The 21,237-nt window shown below is 45.2% G+C and overlaps 1 protein-coding gene across 7 annotated transcripts in view; it reads left to right on the plus strand.

Moving 5' to 3' along the window:
- LOC142884582 (RNA-binding protein Musashi homolog 2) overlaps positions 1-21,237 on the plus strand; it is a 263,144-nt gene that overhangs the window by 211,221 nt on the left and 30,686 nt on the right. For all 7 annotated transcript variants that reach the window (XM_076020330.1, XM_076020329.1, XM_076020328.1 and 4 more), the window contains exon 10: positions 1,101-1,175. In XM_076020330.1, the coding sequence (XP_075876445.1) occupies positions 1,101-1,175 (75 nt within the window). The remainder of the gene's footprint in view (positions 1-1,100; positions 1,176-21,237) is intronic.

The raw sequence follows: 21,237 nt of genomic DNA on the forward strand, positions 1-21,237 counted from the left end.
CAGCGTGATAGAGAGTATTCAGTGAGAATTGGACGCTGTATTTTTTTTTTTTTTTATAAACAAGCTGCACTCTGCAGTGATAACACGCAAACCCTTTTCACGATGCCGGGGATGTACAGGATAAAAACAGATGCCGGCGTCATTTCAAGGCCCCTGCTATAAAGTGTCATTACTCTGAGCCATAAAAGCGACAGGCAGCTCATGGATGAATAAAGAAGTGACAAACATCCTGCTGTGAAACAGCGAAGCAAGTGTTTTGTAAGCTAATCAGCACTTTTGGGTTTTCGCCCCTATTTGCATCCAAGTAACATTTCCGGGCTGTAATAATGATCTAATTTCAGTGAATGAGGAAGAAATGAGTCAAGAATCTCTGCTGTGTGCCTTAAGTGTGTGAAATTAGAATCATCCCAGTTCCCAGACTCGGGTTTTAGTAAAAAGAAAGATTCTCCTAAATAGCCGCTTTTTTTCTATCTTGCAACCGTCACATTTTAAGCCAGTAGGTTTGTTTTCTTATAAATAAGACGCTTCTGCCATCTGGGATTTACGTTTGGAGTCGTCATCATTATTCCCACTGCTCATAAAACCATTCAGCTACCGAGAACCGGGTGTCGGAGATTAGAGGTTAATGTAATTGTGACAGCCGGCCATTGATTGAGGGTGGTGCGCGTTGTCAAAGCCGCACACACACGGCGAGTGTTTTGCAGCCGACAGTCCACCGTCGGCGTGACGAGCCATAAAAACCTGCCACTTCTTTATTAAGCCTTAAAGCGCGACGATAAATCCCTTCTTGTTTATTGCACTTAGTTCTAAACAAAGCCGGCCCAGGTTCCACAGGGTTTTTGAGACACACGTAGTGGAGGAGGTGGGGAAAAAAACAATTCTCCAAATGGAACTTTTTGAGGCCAGTGTTCACTGTGGATTTTCCCATCAAATAACATTAGAATTCATGCATGTTTGGCTCCCCTGGAGTTTCACAGCCTCTCAGCCTTCTGAGATTTGTTTCCCCCCTCAAAGCAGAAATCTAAGCGTGCATGAACGCACATGTGTGCGTGTGTAAGTGTGTGTTTGTGTTTCTCATCTGCTTTTAATCTCTCTCCTAGGTTACCCTAATATTGTGGCAACATATGGCCGCGGATACACTGGATTCGCACCCAGCTACAGCTACCAGTTCCCCGGTGAGTGAAAAGGCTTTTGTTCAAATATCAGCGAGCGCCTCAGCCCATTTCTGCCCGGCGATACCCGCCGCGCGAGCACGCCTCGCGTTCGCGCACGGCCGTGTCCGCGCGCACAGGCTCATCAGAATACAAGTCAGGCACAGAATAATTTGCAGGCTTATAAGTATGTTGTGTGTCTGGATTCCTGAAGTAGCCTTTAAAAGCTGACATATAGTGAAATAAATTGCTGGCTCCTTTTTCTCGCGCCGTCCTGCGACACCACCATGACCGAGCATGTGAAAATGGGGGGAATTTTTCATCCTTCCCTTCCTCCAATGTATGCAAATTCCTCCGTGCAGGAGGCGGAAAGAACAACCGGCCGCTTTTGTGTGGCCACGTTTTTAAAAACTCGCTCCTCATAATGGGATATGAATGAAGTCATTTTCTGCATTAAAAGTGTTGACGCTGAGCGCCGGCGTATTTTAATGGGAAGCCCAAATGGGAGGCGTGCTGTCTGGAGGTGAGCAGCTGTCCCTGTCTGACGCCAGAGCGGGTGCCTCGCCGGTGCCTCACTTGGCCAGGCGTCCTGTCAATTTCATGCTTTATTTAGGGACTTTACACATACTTTGTTTGCCGTGCCAGACATCATTCCTTCCACTGATAAGACGGAATGGGAAATATGTGGCAGCCCGCTCAGATCTCGGTAATATCTCTGTGAAATAGATTCAGGAATGGTGAAACAGGAGGTCCAGCTGTGACCACCTGCAGATCAGACGTATGCAAGATTTATCCCTGACCCCCCCCCCCCCCACCACCACCACCACCACCACCATGCTATTTTACCGTGGAAATGGAATGGCACCTGCTCACTGCTGTGGATGAACACCAGTGTCTTATACCTGCAGGATTTAAGGACTGTGTGCTGTATATATTTGTCCACATTTATATTTACATTTACATTTTCTATAAAATCAACCTTGGCGTGTTACTAAGGCAGAGGAAAATCGCGGGGAAGGAAGAAATGCTTGTTTATGCTTTGTGAGTGATTCTAGTTAAGCATTGATTTTTCTAATGTTTGGTGTTTAGGGCATATTAAAAGATATCACCTTCCCCCAGGCAGAATGTATGATTGTGTCCATGTTTAACTCAATTTGGAGCCTGATAAAGTTGTATGACTAAAACAGCCTCCTCTGGGCTTGCTCAACTCTTGACAGGGTAATTGGAATTTTTAATGTATGAATCAAATTCCTTGTCCAAATTAAATAACCCCCGGCCAAATATTGACGAGTGTCCTTCTGCAGCGAGATGTGAAAAGCGTCCTCAATTTAAGATCAAACGCTCCTTTTCCCTCTCCACGCCACCTCCCACCTCACTGTACACAGCCGCATTGGAACACTATAAATAAATGGAGTCGGGCCCGGCCAGGCTGCATCCAAGAGGCATAAACAGTGGGCAGCGTTTTAAAGCGTCTCTCCCAGCCAGTAAAGCTACGGGATCGACCGTTAAAAGGAAAAGAAAGTGGTCCGACATTTGTCCAGTTGTCAAGATGAAACGGTAATAAACTGCTGATCAGTGATGTAACCCAGAATTAAGCAAGAAAACCTAATAAGACGCAGGGAGGAAGAGAGAAACAAGAGCCGACAGCCCCGACGCCGAGACACAAGTGTTGAAAACGGAGGCGAAGCAAAGAATTACAGCAGGCGCCAGACAATATTCAGCACAGCCAGTCGGGCTGTCAGTCAGCAGCTCAGAGGCTGTTAAACAGTATCTGACATTATAGCACTCCTAGTCCTGGTGACACTCCCAATTAATTCCATTATCGACCCCAGAGTGCATTTGATATTGATCACATACGGCGCGATTTCATGTGTCTGTATTTGTGCTCCGTGACTCGCTTACAAAGTTCCTTCGATTCCCGGCACAAACACTGTGGGACGTTGAACGCACTAAGGGCCTTTTGCATATTGCCAGAGTCGATCGCATTACCCCGTGTCTGTGAAAACCCTGAACGAGCCATCCTTTATTAGCACGTTTGCACGCCAGGCCTGTTTGTGTTCAGGCCGACGGCAAATGTCTAATTTGTAGCAATTTGGGGAGCAACAGCGAGCATTAACAGATGTGTTCTTTGAGTGATGTATTGAAGGGGAAACATTTTGGTCTACACCACAAACAGACAAAACATAACCTGGAACACCAGCTGGAGGGTTTTGTCAGTTCCTTTGAATTCATTTCATCTAGCCCATCTGTTCTTATGGAGTCTATTGAATTGTTTGGGATTGAGAGGGAAAACTTGAAATGTGATTGGACGAGCCTTTGGTCCGTTACATTCAAACGGGCCAATCGCATTTGCCACAAGTTGGAATATTAAACTATTAGCAGCTCCAATCTGCGTTTAACTGAACAAACGTAAATGTAAATGCGTCGCTGTGACATCAATCTGTTTTGCTGCAGCTGCTTTTTCTGTCATTTTCTCTTTTCCTGTTTGTCTACTACTCTGGAGGGCAGCCTCTTCAAAATTAAAGGGGAGCTGATTTATCAAACAGTCTGGATTGGGTGACATGGATAAGCTGAGATTTCAGAGTTGTCACGTGAGCCACCCAGCAGAGTGTGTGGGATGTGCAATTTGTACTTTGTATTTGAGTTTTGTACCGAAACGAATACGTGAAAAGATTCTTCGTTTTATCTTTTTCGTTCTTGTTTTTGTTATTTTGTGGTCCCAGCATTTCAAGCATTTTTGTCCAACAATAGCAGAATACATCCTGAGTGATACAGCAGGAGGGCTGAATTTGTTTTTTGTTTTTTGTTCTGTTTAAAAATCCCTGGCCCTGTTTTATGCACTTCTGTAATCACTGCCTGTTTGCTTGGTGCAAGCACCATTTCAACACTGTGCCTGCACTAAAGCTGGAACTGAATTAAGGGGTAAGAAAAAAAAAAAGATGCTGCATATTGAATGTGTGGTGACAATCAAGAAGACAGCAGTGTTTACCATTACTTTGGAATGACAAACGGTGAGGAGGTGTTAGAAATGACTCGCGGCATCCCAGAATAACAAGCCGTTTTTCTGCTAATCAGTGCTTTTCTTTTTTTAAATGGTGGAAGCAATTACTTGATTGTTTGCTGTGTTAAAGTAACACCTTTCCTTTGGCTTTACATTGATTTGTCTGTTAGCTGATGCGGGTCTCAACAGGGAAAAGTGCCATTTCAAGACGCCGCCGTTCAACGCTTTTGTCGTGGAGAAGGAGGCTGGCTGTAATGTATGCGTGCACGAGTATAGGACGTGATTTGCCAGTGTTGTCATGGCGCCGCTTTCGGCGTGGATGTACTCTGCCTCTCTGACTGTGACAAAGAGCCTGGCTGAGCCCATAATGTTGCCGTTCATATCTTCAAATTGCTCCAGTGCCCAGTTGGAATGCAACCGTGCCGTTGATTCTGCGTAATTTCGTCAACGAGCGCCGGGACCTCATCTCGCACGTGCGATTGTTTGAACAACAGGTGCGTTCAACAAACTCTGTAGGTCGTGTTGTTGCTTCAGTTAAGCACAGAAGAAGGGAATTGAAGTCTATAGTAATAATTCACATGTGCTCCCAACATCCTACTAGTTCTACTGGCAGAACAAATCAATCGCAACTTTTAAATCTGATGTGTGAAAGCATTTTGGTACCAGATATAAATTCAAACTTCGGAAATAATATGTTTCTTTAGACATCGTTGCCGTGAGTGTGAGAGTTTGGTATGTTACTTCCTTGACGACAAGATGTCAGCAACCATCTTCGTCTGGAAATGTGATTTCCAGGAAAAAATGGAAATATAAAATTGTCCCAGGGTTAGTAATATATACATATTAATGTATACTTAAAGTAAAATCCACAGTTGTTTTATTTGCTGGTTCAGGAAGCTTTCTTGAATTGTGTCACACAAAGTTTCTTGCGTGAAGCAAAACTTGTTGAAATAAATGAGAAAAAAAAGACATGTTGTTTAGGGCACAGATAACCTTTGTTTCTAAGAGTAAAGTTAATCAGTCACAGTGACACATTAGCATAATTGGGGTTAGCGCACTGAAAAAGGAAGTGGCGTGCCAAACTCATCCAGGACTACTGGGCTAATTTCACTTTGTCCACTTAAAATGCAGTTCAAACATGTTTTTCCCCCGACGAGCATCTTCCTGTATTGAGCTTTGCAGGTTGTTTTTGGTGTAATTTCTGCTGCCAACTATTTGTTTTCCTGTTCCGTTAAAAATAGGTTTATTTTATTTATTATTTTATTTTAATATTTTTTTAAAGTGAAAGGTTGCACATATTTGCATGATTATACTAGCCACTGCTTTAGGCGGACAGTAAAACACGTTTCTCACAGTCTTTGGAAATGTGGCTAAACTTGATGCGACTCTGGGCATTTCAGTAGATATGGTGATGAAATGCCAGCAAAATTTCTGGTGCCTCGGATGAACCGAGTGTACAAGAGCAGCTGCTGCTGCTGCCGCTGCTGTTACTACCATCCACTGTAATAAATTCACTCCTCTTGCAAGGTGACAAGATTGGCAGCTTTCCTGCGTAAGGCCTGCTGTCAGTTAGATTTAGCGGGATGTCAGAGGGCTGCACATCTGTGAATGTGGGTATCAGTATCACTTAGCCAGAGCTGAGGTGGGTGGTCGATGTACGTCGTCAAGTGGTTTATTTCCAGCATTTTTAACTCACACACACACACACACACTGTCAGACCTCTGTAAACACAGCACAGCAGGGCTGATTATGTGTCTCAGTGCAGGCCTGTGTTTTAATGTGACATTTATCCAATTTGGACTGACGGCTGCATTCTTCAATCAAAACGTACAAATGCGCCTGCACATCAAAACCTCCAAACCATAAAATAAAGTGAATAATGTCATATTCTTTTCGTTGTGCGCAGTGAAAACCACTTTATGAGAAGGTTAGACAGAATTATGGCTTGGTGTTGGAAATGGCTGCGTCATCCAAACAAGCTTTGAAGCAAACACGCGGCCCTGTGTGCCACGACAGTCGGTCCGGATTACAGCGCAACAGGAATCACGCTTGAAAGGTACAAAACACGTTGGCTTTCCAGAGCTTGACTTGCATTATCAGACTTCAGAGCTGATGTGTCACCGGCCACAAAGGGCAATACTGAAAAGAAAAAGTGCTTTGAATTAAAAAGAAAAAAAAAAGATGAACAAAAGCGACTCACTTTGAGTCCGTGAGACATTAAAGAACGCGCCATTCCCTCGGCGGCACCGCTGAGAGAGTCTGGACTGTACACATTTTCAGAATATGTTGAAGATGAAACACTGGCGTTTTGTTGAAATTAGGATCCCTGCCTCATGCTGTGATAGTAGACGAAAAGAGAGAAGTGCTTCTCGTTTTGATCCTGCTCTTCAAATACAGCCCAGGTTTTCGTTCTTTTTTTGTTTTTTTTTCTTAAGTATAAAAGCGAACATGAAGTTATCAAACATGCCGTGCGGTGATCAGATTTTTGTTTTTAGATGTAGATCCCCTGATAGCTGAAAAAAGGAAGCTACTATCCTCCTCCCTCCCCGCTCACACTCACTTAGCGAGTCTGTCTTTGGCTGAAACAGGAAGCAGAAGCTGACAAGGCATAAGAAACATTACTGTACATTATTCCCGTTTCTACGCAACGGTCTAATTAACATTAGTGAGCTGATAAATGTGCTACTGTATTATTCAGCTCGCAGAGCCCAAGGGAACATTGCAAGATGTGCAGCATTTAAAATATGGGGTATCTAGTTTGGAGGAACTTCGCAAACTAGATAAGACTTACACTTCTGCAAACTGTTTGTTCTCATAAAACACACAAGTAGAAGGCTGTATAAGTGGCAGGACCTGGCTGTCCATATTATGCAGAGGGCTAGATATTCTAGCATCAGGTCAAGTTAAACTGAGTAAGATGTAGTATAGTTGAGCAACAAAAAGAAAAATATAGATGTTAGGGAAGGCAACTATTAAAAGACTGGCTTTACGTAGGTTGTGTCCATCAATTGGAAGCTTGCACTTATGTCTCACATATTGTAAATACATGAACCCTGGTGGCTGGATCTGTATGATTTTAGTGCTGAGGCTCCAGTGTTCAGCCAGTCAGTCTTGGGAATTGTGTAGTCAATCAGCTCTTTGAGTTGTACTCAAAATCAGGACGCAACTGTGGCTAGTTGCCCTTTAGAGCCCCAGAAGGTAAAGATGGGAAACAGGAAGTGACTGCAAGCCTTGCTGCAGCTAAAAATATTTGCATGGATGCTAAAGTAGTCGACGTTTTATCGGATCTTTTTCTTTTTCCTTAACAGTAGAGCAAAAGAATGACACCGCAGACTTTCAGCAGGCATTATTAATTAGCTTTCCTCCAACTTGCTTTAATAAGAGTTTAATTAAACACCAGGGCAAATCACAGCCTGCCATGAGACACCGACATTCATCTAACGTCACCCCTTGTACCAGTAGGAAGCACTGAGTTGTTCCTAAGTAGTTTAATTTTCAGTTTAAAAAAAGAGAATCTGATTAGTCTGTTTTTAATGTGCTTTTGGAGGAAACCTTTCATCTGATGTGCAGGGTTTTGAAATGTGTTTTGCATGGGCAAAAGCTTTTTGAAGCAAAAATTAAAAGCAGGGATTTACTCAGACCTTCTTTTGTTAACCAGTCTTATTAAATCAATGTTTTAAAATACACTATAAAGTAAGATATATCTATGTGTTGTATTTTATAATACACTTACTCATAAGCACAGACAATCAATAGAGACTATATTTTAGGAGCTGTTTTTAAAGAAGGTGGAAGGGACTTAACCAGGAGCTTTCAGCGCTCTGCCCGTCTTCCTGTGCGACTTGCTGCCTCCACAGCCGTGCCCTCAGAGCCTCCCCTGGCATAAATGACCATTATGGCTCCATTAGGGCTGCAACTAGGAGGTCATTATGCTACACTGAAAAAAGAAAGGGGGGAGGGGGCGATGAAGATGTTAGTGGGGCCCATCAGGGGAGAGATGCATGACGGAGGTAGAGAAAGACATAACACTCAGTCATCCGGTGATGCCAGATGTCATGACAGACAAACAGCAACTGAGGTCCGGTGAGTCAGCCTCTTAAGTGGTAAAAAATGAAGGGGAAAAGGATGATTAAGGAGGGGAGAGGCCAGCGGTAAATGTTGCAAGGGTACAAAGAGGACGCTGGGGTGGGCCTCATTGGCTCTTTGTAGTAAGGCACAACTTTCAGTGCTGTTTTTATGCATTTTTTTAAAAAATGTCTTGACTCTGTCATGATTTTTTTTCTTCATATTTTTGTAACATTCATTCGGTGGCGTATTGACTGCGTTTGCCTTCAGACATGTTTTTGCAGTAAGCACCATGACGTGCTGTTTCCAAGTAGCCACGGTCAGTGTTGTTTTTTTTTTGTTTTTTTTGCCATGTTGTGATTTGGTAAATGTTGCGTGGGATCAGAGGTAAGTTTCAAGTAGCTAAACTGCGCCTTTTAATCAGGCACTAACATTGCAGCATGTGTCACTTTAAAGGTTAAGTGTGTAATATTTGGAGATTTTCACAGGAAACGGTGACATCAGGTGGTTACATTTTAGATTGCAGCGCTCTCTCGTTCAACGCTAGGAAAACCAAATGACTTTTATTGTGCCAAACGTGTACACTTTTATTCATGTATTTATTGTCAGTATGTTTAGCTTTTGCCAATATAAAAATCATAAATCAAGCCAAATATTAGACACTGGACCTTTAATATGCAAAATTGTTACCAAATACTAAAGTGGATAAGATCTGCATTCACGTTATTTACAAGTTGTGCATGTTAGAAAAATGCACAAGCTAGTGTTCATCAGCCATTGTCACTTTTCGTAAATGAAATTATTGGATTAGTGCACCACGCAATAAGTGTACAGCACTGAAGTGTGCCAAAGAGTGTGAGTGCTCTTTTTTACCTTTTGGTCTTTTTGTCTTGTGTAGTTGTGATGCCCAGTTCATGCGTTGGATCTGTTTCTCCATTAGATACTGGGTGTGTGTGTCCAACATGGTGCTGCAGTATCCCACACTTGCGAATGTGAACAAACTTTTGCTCTTTTTTGAGTTTACTCCACTCAATATACTTGACCCCTGCCCACATATGTGATCCTGCATCTGGCCGGTGTGCATACTGTATATTTTGGAATAATTCAAAGGCGTTTTGAAGGTAGCGGGCTCCCTTAAGTTCATGAAAAAATTCATTACGCCCATAAACAAGGTCTCGGTCAGAGGCTGAGGCTCCGGAAGGTCTGCTTGAATCACGTCGTACCATTTAGTCCCAATAAAAGTCCATTTGAGATTTGATCTATAAATGTTTATGGCTAAATATTAAATCTTAAGCTCGGCACTATGGATTCTCCTACTTAAAGACTAGATGTAACAGATGGAGCTAAAGCTGGGGGGCGGGGTCACACCTGTAGAGGGTCCGTACTTCTCGCCGCAACCCCTAAGATCCGTCATTAAGGGGACCGGTTACCTTTTGACCCCACTTTCCCCTGTAGGAGTGGAGTATAAAGGCAAAGGGAGCAGCTGTCTCCTCAGCAAGTGGCTCATATGAGGAGAAGGCTGCTGGCCTGCGTGCTAAGTGTGATAGCGAGCGCTCCTCAGGGTTGCATGGCCCCGTAAACTGGGGCAGCGCCAACCAAGCATATGATCAATGCACCAGAGGTCACACCAGGGCACTGGCCTGAAACTCCAGTTAGCCTCCCAGGGTACGGCAACTGTCTGCTGTCGGGAGACGGAAAGGTGTTGACATGGACTTTACATAAATACTTCTGAAGAAGGTGGCGCTCCTGAGAGGTCGGCAGTCAAGGACGGCGCGCTACCACTGACTAGGTACTAATGCGTCCAGTTCCTGTGTGCTGAGCTCTGCTGATAAGCATGAAATATAAGCCCTTTTTCCCAAATTTTGGTTTTAAAGCAAGAGCTTCCTCTCGCTCCTTTTCATCATAAAAGCCCTCAGGCGTACATGTCTTTTCATTTCATCACCATGTGGGAAAACCCGGGATCCTGCTAGTGTCTGACTTTCAAAACTCTCTTTCATTCATTTCTACACCCCTGACTCCAGATATGCAAACTGGCACCGCTCCATTTTGCTAAATAAAAGTGCTTACGGGGCCTTTTTCCGGCTTCCTGTCTAATCAGACTCTCCTGTTGCTGCTTCATTCATTATTTCCTGTAGTTTGGGAGAGCCTTGCACTCATTATCATCATCATTTCAAGTTTCCTTAACTGTTTTCAACATCCTGCATTTCCCATCTCGGTTTACGAAGCACTCAGCTACTTGGCGTCTGCGCTGGGGCAGCAGGAGGAGGATCAGTGGTCTGCAGCTGATGAGGAGCTTACCTGTGTCCTGGGTCTGAGCGCCATTGTCCTCCCTAAGACTGATCCCGGCTTCTCCTTTTTTCTAACGACACTCGCGAGACGCTCCACGGCGGCGCTGCGAGTGGAGCGGGTTTCTGTTCTACTACTGTTACACAGCAGATTGTTCCCTCAGATCCTGTGACCATCTCTCCACAAGCTGGGTGAGCTGTGACCCCAGCAAGTGGTCCCACAGGCCGGAGTGAGTGCTACAGGGCTGGAAGCAGATGGCCCTCCTGATGCCACACTGACTCACAGATTGACTTTAATTGCCAAGGCTGATCATTAGCCCAATGGGTCTGTAGAGGCCGGGGCACTCCATGAGTCTGGGCCCTTAAATAGAGCCTGACGAGGAGCGTTGCGACCTCACACACACACACACACGCTCGCGCGCACGCTGCGAACGACCGTTGCCCGACGCCTCTTTTGCTCTCGCACCCTCGCGGACGCAAAGCACAGGCTTCAAAAGTGGCACAATCAACGCTTCTGCTAGGCTGCGCATGTAGGCAAAAAAAAGGTGGAGGGCCTGTCTTTCCTTTCCTGTCTGCCTCTCTGACTCGCTGTCTCCACAGCATTGCTGAGTGCACACCCGCACGCACACACACACACACACACACACCCGCACGCACACACACACACACACACACAGAGTCAGACTGTGAGCTCCCCGGGCCATGGCTCTGTTCTCAGTGACAGTAGTGAGTGTGCCTCTCTGACGCCAATGTACAGTTCTGTATGCCACATCCTATCCGCTTCTGCGTGTGTAGTCATGGAGCGCTCAGATCGGCTCTAAAATAGCAGCCCTCAGTCTGGTTCATGTGCTAAAAGTGGATCCTCCCTCCTCCTGGATACTGCATGAGCTCAACAAGATCAGCGGCTCCTCGTGGGCGTGTCTGCCTCTGCAGTTTAGATTATTTTCGTCAGCGATTGATTTTTTTATATTGTTTGTTTTTTTTACGATTCCTTTGACTATATCATATATGTATGTCGTAAAATGTGAAAGACACCGTCCTTCATTCCAGAACAACTCAAACAACAACCGCAGAGTGGAAAAGTGAAAGGATCTATAACAAAATAGCTATACCAGCGTCATGTGTGTCAGAATGAGCGTCCCTGTGAAACGCATCAGTGGAACCCATGTTTAGAGGCAGCTGAATTTGGGAAAGAACTCTCCCACTCAAGAAAATTAGAATCAAATTTTTTTAAATCATTCTGAGTCGATTACTCAATTCATCGTTTCAGCTAAATGCTAAAATGCACGACAGACAACGCACATGCACATGCACATGCACATGCACATGCACATGCACATGCACATGCCCGTGTGCCTGCAGGGGGTGTAATAGCTCCTCCCACTGGAAAACAAAAAAACAGCCTAGCACAGGCGGTGCAGCAAAGGCTGGTTATTTCCTTAATGTGGTAGAGAAGGCTCCCCTCATTTGGCCAGGTCTGAACTCACCCCGGGACAGCAGACACATCCTCCCGCGCTGAACGGTCTGCCGCCGAGATCCACCGTCCCGGCTCCTGCGGCGGGGAAGATGAGTTGCTGTGTGTGGCAGAGTGGCAGCGCTCGAGCCCATTATGGCTCAGCTGCGCAGCCGCCGGTCAAGAAATGAAACTTTTGACTGCCCTGCCTCGTGCACGGCCGCCACCTCGGGACGCTGCTGGTGACCGGCATGAGAATGTAGTGGCGGCGGGGGAGGAGGGTGAGGTGATGGTAGTGGAGGGAAAAGCATTGCAGACATGGAAGTAGGGCAGAGGCGCACAATATGCGTGTCGCTGTGAGAGCGCGCTCAGTGTCTGCTGCCTGTTGTTTTGGTGCCACCCACTGTTTGAGAGCTCCAGGCCCAGCTAGCCGGGTACTTGCTAGGTCTTTACACAGCTGCCCCCCTTCCGACGACTGTGTCCTTTTTATCCACCCTCCCACTGATTGTGCTAATAGCCCTTCAGTTGCTCTCATCTACTTTCCCCCTGCAGCATGGATGCATGCAAATGTACCCCAACATGTATGCTTAGCGCATATGTCCACATCGATAGTGCCCGGTGATCGGCAGACCTCCTCCTCCTCCTGCTCCTCCTCCTCCTACACCCTCTCCTCCTCCTTCACCTCCCCCATCTCCTCCTCCTGCTCATTCATGGTGAAACATTACTTACAGCTCCAGTGATCAAGTGGAAGTCAGTGTTGCAGTGCTGTTCGGTAGGGGGGGGTCATATCACATTTTACCTTGCTTGCCCCTGATTTATTGGAGTCATAGCTCGTGGAAATGCGGAGAACTGATCCACCACGAGATGTGATGGGGTCTTAACCTAGAATGTCAGATGCAACTTTTCCTAAATCCTTTTGGATTTATCTCACGCATCCATCCGGAAGCGTGGAAAGCCTTTGGAAAGAGGAAGCGTAACCCAGTCTGCCCATTCTGACCTCTGACCCCCGACACCAACAAGGCACTTTGCTGCAGCTCGCTGGATGTTATCTTCTCTTCTCGGGACCGTTCTCTGTGAACCCTGGAGATGATGGTGCGTGAAAATCCCAGTTGATCAGCAGGTTGTGAAATACCCCTGAGGTCCTAATGTTGTCATGTAATGTTGTTTTTATTGTATTACTGTTGTGTCTTCATGATGAAAGTAGCTCAGACACCAACAACTAAGCACAGCAAGTCGTCTTCACTGGGTCTACGCTTCTGCACTGAGTTCCTGCCATTACATTGGTTGATGAGCTGTCCGTGTTAGCAAGCACTTGTTCTGTTCTGTTAAAGTGGCCGATGAGTGTAAGTATGACAATACACTAATAATTAAATATGGTTGAAGGGAAAATTAGTCTCAAAATATTCTTTCAAAAATATATTCCAATCATTATTAATGCGGGTCAAAAGGAGGTTGGACAGTCCGATATTGGATAGTTGAACTGGATGTAGGATTTTGCCTAGTAACCGAGTTCCTTTGTGCAAACCCACAAACACTCATTTAACTTGAATGGTCCAATGGCACTTAACAGGCTCGCTCTCATTTGTGGAAAACCTGAAATTAGCCCCCTTGTCATTCACTCGCCCCCCTCCGCCGCCTCCCTCAGAACTGGGAGATGGACATTAAAATGCATAAAGAATTAAGGCTGTTTACTTGGACACTAATGAGAGGAGGCTTAAGTAGTCTAGTTTAATTAGTGTGATTGGCTCCGTGGGAACCATGGCGGCCAGGGCCATAACAACCGATTCAGCCGGAGCTCGTCGGACCTTTTCATACTCTCCTGCGAGTGTCGGGACCGATGTCAGAGCAGATTGGACTGCGGAGAGACGCTGCCTTCGCTGAACCCCGCTCGGAACGGAGCACTGCAGTTAAATGCACTCAAGCAGACCATTACATAAGCACCACTGCAAGGTCAGACACCTGAGTCCTCCCCATCCGTCTCTCTCTATTTAAGTCACTATCGTGAACTGCCGTGCAGATGAGGGTTGCGAACCGACGACCCTGTTCCGTCCTCAAAGGGCCGTCGCTTCTCTCGGAACCAAATAGATTCAAATATTTGTATTGTTTCTTTTCTGCCTTATCAGTTCATGCAGATTCACTGCCTTCCCTGCGAAATGCTTTTTTTTTGTTGCCACATTGTTTTGCTCATCATTTTGTCCTCCCCTTGACTGCCTGCTTGTGTGTGTGTTCGTGACCGTGAGTCGTGCCCGGCCGTGTATGCGAGTGGAAGGTTTTTTAGATCAATTCTGCAATGTAGGTGTAGGTGCTCTTTCCTTTTTCACTCAAGTGCATGGCTCGGAACACAAAGACGAGGTCGAAAGAGCGGCTGCTCTTCAATAAAGGGCCTAGTTTGTACCCTTTGATGCGATGCCGCCGTGCACTTTGGCTACAAAGATGCTGCATTCTTGTCGCTGAGAAGCGAGAAGTAAAAAGACACTGAGCTTCTTTTTCCCTGAGCTCAGTCCATCACATCAGAGTCAGTCACACACTGTGAACAGCTGCACCGGGTTGGTGCACACTTCCTCCCATTCCAAGGCTGGAGTATTTTCAGGTCAAGGGTATTTTGAGTAATTCTCTCTTCTCTATATAAAAAAAAAAAGATGTTTAATGGAGGTAGTGATGCATCCCTGCCTGGCTGAGGGTTGATTCAGAGTGTATCTCCACTACAACTATGATTTGATTCAAGGGAGAAGATTCTTTTTTTATCATCAAACGATTCGGTGTCCTTTGATTTGATTCAGTATGGTTCAATACAATGTATACATTCATTTTCAGTTGGAAGTTAGAATGAGCCGAGTCTGTAGACTATCGTCATGGTCACACATGATTGGACTGTGTTCACCTCGCAGGCAATGCTACGCTAGTTTCAACTAGCGGTTTCTCCAGTGAGCATCCCAAGACTTTTATGAGAATTTGAAGACAGTGAGGAACAAGAAGCACAGCGGCTTCATAAAACTGGCCTTAAATTGGGCCATTAACAGATACAGGCAGTTCATCCAGGACCAAAATGGACCCCAATTTAGCCAAGATTGCCCCTGAAAAACTTGTTCCAGTCGTCAGATGTTGTCCACCAAGTCTTCGTCCACTTCTCATTGGTGATTGCGTGAATGTTGGTGTGCTGGCCAACAACATTTCATTGTCCTCAAGGCTGATTGAAACTTTTTTTTTTAAATTATGACTTCGTTTTCATGCATTTTGAGCATCAGAAGTGTTACATTATTTTAAATTTAGCATACATTTCTTTCCTAGCCTCTCCTTTTAATGTGTGTGTTTGCTATCTCACAGCGTGGGTTTTTAGAGCTCTGGTGTGTGATTGACTTCACCAGTTTCCAATAAGAATCCTCGAAGCGTCAGGCAGAGATCAGTGGTGCAAAGGGTTTCATTACGCACAGGAAACAGTTTTCTCTGAGAGTAGAGTGGAGGGGCCGAAATAGCAGCTGGACACACACACACACACACACACACACACACACACACACACACACACACACACACAGAATCATACATACACAGCAACCTGCCCACACACACTCATATAGGCCAGTAGAGTAATGTACAGTGATGATATCAGTATGTTACAGAAAATTGACTGTCCTTATCGAGCTGCATAGAGGTTGGGTGTTGTGGAGTCAATATGTCGCCCTCCTGTATTTAGAGCTCTCCCAGCAGTTTTATGACATATGCACCTGAGGGATTTTTCTTTCCTTCTTTCTTTTTTTAAGGCAAAAGCTCTTAAATTGCCTCTTAAAACAGCCGCCCGGCTTGTAGTGAAGAGATACATCCCATCGTGCGGCTGTTCCCGCTGTTGTGGGGGGGGGGAGCACTTAATGCAGTCAACAGCGCTATCTGTGGATATCTGTGTCAACTCCGCCGCTATCTGGGCCGGACTCGGCATTGCGAGGCCGCTCTAATGCTTCTCCTTGTTGCGGCGATACAGCCGGCGTGCTGAAACGTTGCGCCAGCCGTCGCCGAGCCACCAGCGGCGGAAAACATTTCTCAAGCCGTTTATCGCCAACAGCTTGTACCACATGCGGAAAATGTATCAGCTTTGCATTTATATACTTCATGAATGCCCCGCTGCCGCGCTCGCAGGGCGTTTATACACATGCACGTTGACTCTTTTGCTTCCCTGTTTAGTACATCCACCGATGCTGCACACACAGTTCTATTTGTATTTGTGGGTTTACAAAAAAAACCTTTCTGTGTGGAGCTTTTGTGTTCTCCCTGTGTCTGCGTGGGTTCTCTCCGGGTTCTCCAAAAACATGCATGTGAGGTGAATTGGGAACTCTAAATTATCCGTAGGTGTGTGTGAGAGAGCCAGTGGTTGTTTGTCTCTATGTGGCCCTGTGATGAACTGGCGACTTGTCCAGGGTGTCACCCTGCCTTCACCCTATGACAGCTGGGAGAGGCTCCAGCAGACCCCTGAGCTCAGGAAGATGCGGGTATTGAAAATAGATGGATGGATGGTTTAAAAAATAAAATTAGCCGGCTTTTCAGATTTGAAACACGGCGCTCAGTGTCCTGTTTTACTGTCCTGCCCAGGTGGTGGGTGCACAGAAAAAAAGAGAAGCCAAAAAAAAAACCCAGCAGCAATGAGCAGACGCGCACGTGGCAAGATAAATAGGAATGATTGACAAGAAAGCCGGCCCTGCTAATGAAGTTATGCTCATTGTGATTAGAGCCTTAATGTGAGTAAGATAACCCGGTTAAGGTGTTTACACAAGAGTTGCAATAATATGCGTATTGCATTAGTCTGCTTATAATTGAATTATGGCCGTGCATGCAAATGCTTTTTTCCCTCTGCCGCCCCATTTCTGGCTTTAGACCAGACATCCGTCTTTGTGTTGTTGTCGTCGTTGTCATGGTTGATGTTGTTGGGGCTTTTTCTACGCCGCCTCTGAGCGCACTGTAGGTCTGGGCTGATAAGGGGAGAGGTGATACAGGAGCATGTGTGCGGTGGCTTATGTGAAAGCCACCTGGCTCTCAGCAGTGCTGTTATTTATGCCTTTGATAGCAACAACCTAGAGATGCTTTCAGCAACAACAAAGTAGCGCTGAAGGATGACAACAATGGGACACTTGTCAGTCTGGAGATGAAAAGATGTTCCGCTCGCTCGCTGTCTCTTCCCTCTGTTTTTTGTTTTTTTGCAACTTTGATTTTTTTTTTTTTCTTTGATTCCTTTCTTTCATTTATTTGTCTCAGCGTGCGCTCCTCTATATCTTATCATATGTTATTGATGAATCAAAATGTGGAGTCAGTTTTCCATCCTTGACAGGCTCCCTCCTCCTGCGAGGAGGCAGCAGTGTGCCTCGCTGCCTCCGCTGCAACTTATCAACGCACTTATTTCCGCTGGCTTGTCCCTCATGCTGTCATACAGTGACAGGAAAAAACATGAGCCTTCTGTATAATACTTGTGTGTTTTTTGGCGGGGGGAGGGGCTTGCGATTTATTTGTCGAATTGCCTCAGATTTCTGTCACTTCATCCTTGTTTCTCTTGAAACATTGCCCGAATTTCAACATTGGTAAACTAATATTATTCTCCTCAAAGATCCCTCATTCATTCATTCATGTATTGTGAGAATGCATGAATGAATTTTTGTAATTAATCTACGTTTGCAAAACTCATCATAATTGGTTCCATTTACAAAAGCATATTCACTTCCTGCTGAAAGTGATGCTGGACTTCCCTCAGGGGCCTGCGTGGACGTCAGGCTGAGGGGGATGACACTAGCTTGGGACAGGCGTGGCTCTTCATTTCTGACCTCATAAAGGGCTGACTCCCACCACTATATGTTTTAGTCCACTGCTTGGCACCAAATGTGGCGTCAATAGAATAGAATAGATAGAACAGATGTACTTTATTGATCCCAAGTTTGGAAACTACACTCCTGCAGCACTAAAAACAACACAGAAAAAAATGCAGTAAATACAGTAACTACAAGAAACATTCAAGTGAATCTAACAAACAACCAATCAAGCCACAGAATTAGAGTTGTTTCTGGGGAGTTCCAAACACCCATTCCTACTGCACAGATGTAGTAAAATGTAGCACACTGCTGGTATTATGTGATTCTCCACATTGTTATTAGTTATTTCCTATGGCTTTCAATGATATCCAGTCCTATCACAATGGCCTGCAGCTGCAGGTGTTTTTTCTTCCCAAACCACAGAGTGCCACCAGTATGAATTAGACACTTGTGCCTTGGCCTTATTTCTCCTTCCATTCCTCACTCTTTGTCATTTCTCCTCTTTGTCTTCCTCCTGCGCCGACGTTGCCGCCGTCCCTCTCTGTTTATCTGTCTCCGTCATCTCGGCTCTGTATTGCTCATCCGTCTCACTCCTTCTGTCAGCCCCCGAAAATCGACTGGCTGCAGGCTGAAATGCCTCTTTTCCCCCGACTGGAGCCGCTGCCGCGTTTAGCGGCACCGCACGAGCAGTGTGTTAGCCAGCAAGCTAACCCCGCGCTACCATTCCAGAGCCGGATAATGTCTCCCTTATTTGCTTCTGTCCTTGTGTGTTTGCTCTGGAAGTCTCAGTGCGGTGGCGGGGTCTTATTATTGGACAGAGGCTACTTCATCCATAGGGTGTCCATAGAGTACCAGCTGTCCCTGGGCTCCTCCTGCACATTAAATAGCTGACAGTCTCCTTACAGCAGAAGCGAGACGAGTGCTGTGTGACTGATGGAGCTCCTTTGTCAATGACAGGAGGGGCTGCTGCTGGCAGTTTTGGGCCAAAGAAGAGTACAGATCACATTAACATCAGTCAAGCTGTTCCCAGACTGGTAGGACATAAATAGGACCTTATTGATGCATAATGCAGCAACTTTTCATCACCACATTTTTGGAGTAATAGGATCAGAAAGTGAGTGTGCGGCTATAAAGGCAGCGTGCCCAAAAAGATGACATCAGAAATAGTTTGCAGGGAGCAGAATCAGAGACAAAGAGCAGCGAATTTGTAAAATTTAAGATCTTACAGGGAGGCAAAATTATCCTTGATGGGAGTTTATTTGTAGGGGTCATTTGTACGTAATGCATATTATTTGAGAATAATGGGAAGCAGATAGTGGGTTCTTAAAGGTTGTACGTTATGAAAAGTTAACCTTGCTCCTTTTTTACCTCAACAATTCACTAAAGTGCCCATAAATGGTGTAAAATGAGTAATAAATAAATCTATTCTTTGCTTATTTTGCTTGCTTCACTTTGCAGAAAATGTGTATCAGAGCAACAGTTTCAACAATTGACTTTTTGTCACTAAGGGCACTGATACCTCACTAATGCCTCCTCCAGGTTAGTGACAAGAACTACTTGTTCTTGTTCTTGTTCTGCCCTCTGAGACCTCGCTTGTGTCCTTCCACACAGTGTCATGATTTCATAGCTTGTTACCAGAAGTACTGTCGACTGTTGCGGAGATCTGTACATCTTTTTTTTCTTTTTCTTTTTTCTTAGGAAAATCCGTCACGCTCCGCACGTGACATGATACTTGATAGAATTAAATAATTAGATATGAGCTGCATCTTTAAACAGCCATGTCTGTCCGCACTTCCTCTTTGAACTAAATCAGAGGCTGCAGGACCTGTCTGCAGCCGAGCACAGTAGCGTCACTGTAGTTCTTCACAAGTTCAGGCAGAGAGGGTCTGTTCTGAGTAGGAGCTGGCCAGCTAGCCAGCAAGCCGGGCAAGAAACACAGCAGCTCACAGTCACATTTTCTATCTAGATAACCAAGCGAGTTGTGGCGAGAGTTAAAGTCCAGTTGATTTGACATCTTTTCGCTAACAAAGGCAACAGAAATACTAAAAAAGTACAATTTTTTTGGTTTTGTTAGGTGTATTTTTGCCACTTTAACATGTTGTGCTACATTAGAAGTGACTGCTGAGGGCACCAAGGGCACATCTCCACTGTCTTTGGGTGTGATCACAGCAAGGAAGTGTGCATATAATACCAGCTATTCATATAGACAAAGTTTAGAGAAATGTGTTTATATTATTATTCTATGTAAGATAGAGTTAACATGAAATAAAACCAGGAAAGAGGGGGCGAACAAAATCGTTCTTTTGTTTGATGTGCTGATAATGTATTTGTGGCAGACCTCAATGAAAAATGAATGCACGGAGAAACAGTGAAGTTTGCAGGTTCAGTCCCTAAGAGTCTCTGCGGAACTACTTGAAACGCTTCGCCGTGATCCTGTTGTGACAGATCACATCGCCTCCCTTTTTCTCCTCTTTTTAAAGCAGCTCAGTATTCGGCAACCTGCGCGACTGTTCAGTCAGAGAGAAAACAAAGCTTTTGACCCGGTCCACACAGGCAGCCGTTTGCAGCGGAGGAAAGAAAGGGGGCAGTGAAGGAAACCTTGACGGAGAAATTGCACCGTGCCTCTTGATCAGTGTGACACTGCCCCCACTGCTTCTCTCCTCCTACTTCAGCGCAGTCAAGTTCACACAGACTCGCAAAGTACAGGTGTGGAGAGAAGAAGAAAAGAGCCGTTGTGCGCCCAAGAAAAATTCCACTTTACAGTCATGAAGCTGCAAGTGTGCGCTACGCAGTGTCATGAAAATTGAGCCTTGTGCGCGCTGAATACACACCTTCAGCAGAAAACTAACACAACACCGGGGAGCAAACTCGCTTTCTGTTTGGCAAGAGTCTTAGACCGGACAGTTGTGTTTTTGTTTTGTTTTACCTAGACAGAAGTCGAGAATGAGCACTGAATATAAAGGGATATTAAAAAAATAAATAAAAATAAGGTAACGAAACTGAAGCTATAAACTCTAGTGCAGAGAGAAAATAAAAGTCTCAGAGCCAGAGTGGACCGGTCAGCTTTGTTGATGAGCTGCCGCACAACTCTGCAAAAAAACAACATGGTGTCCGGAGAGAAAAGGCTTCTTCTCATCTAATGTAAAAAAACAAACAAAACTGTTAAAATTGCTGTGAATTCTCTCTGTCGGCTGCGAGAGTTCCTCCCTGTGTTTGCTTCTCTGTCACTTTTTGCCACTTTTCCACCAGCGAGCAGCAGCAGCAGCTTTCTGGCTTTGTCACATCTAAAAGGACGGCAGTTTGTTACAGAATACGATTAAATTCTATGACCGACTGCCGTACCTTGGGACACCGACGAGCGAGACTTGGGATCGGAGCCATTCAGCTGCGCGGCCGCATTAAGCCTTGACCGTATAGACTCGTGGATTTGCCGCTAAACTATAAACAGGAATCGTTTCCTGAACTGTTGGTCTTTGCGTTGAAACGAGTCCAGTT

This window comes from Nelusetta ayraudi, unplaced genomic scaffold (assembly GCF_046127955.1).
Source record: "Nelusetta ayraudi isolate G7.1 ecotype Tasmania unplaced genomic scaffold, CSIRO-AGI_Nayr_v1 ptg000011l, whole genome shotgun sequence".
In the NCBI taxonomy this organism is placed as follows: domain Eukaryota; kingdom Metazoa; phylum Chordata; class Actinopteri; order Tetraodontiformes; family Monacanthidae; genus Nelusetta; species Nelusetta ayraudi.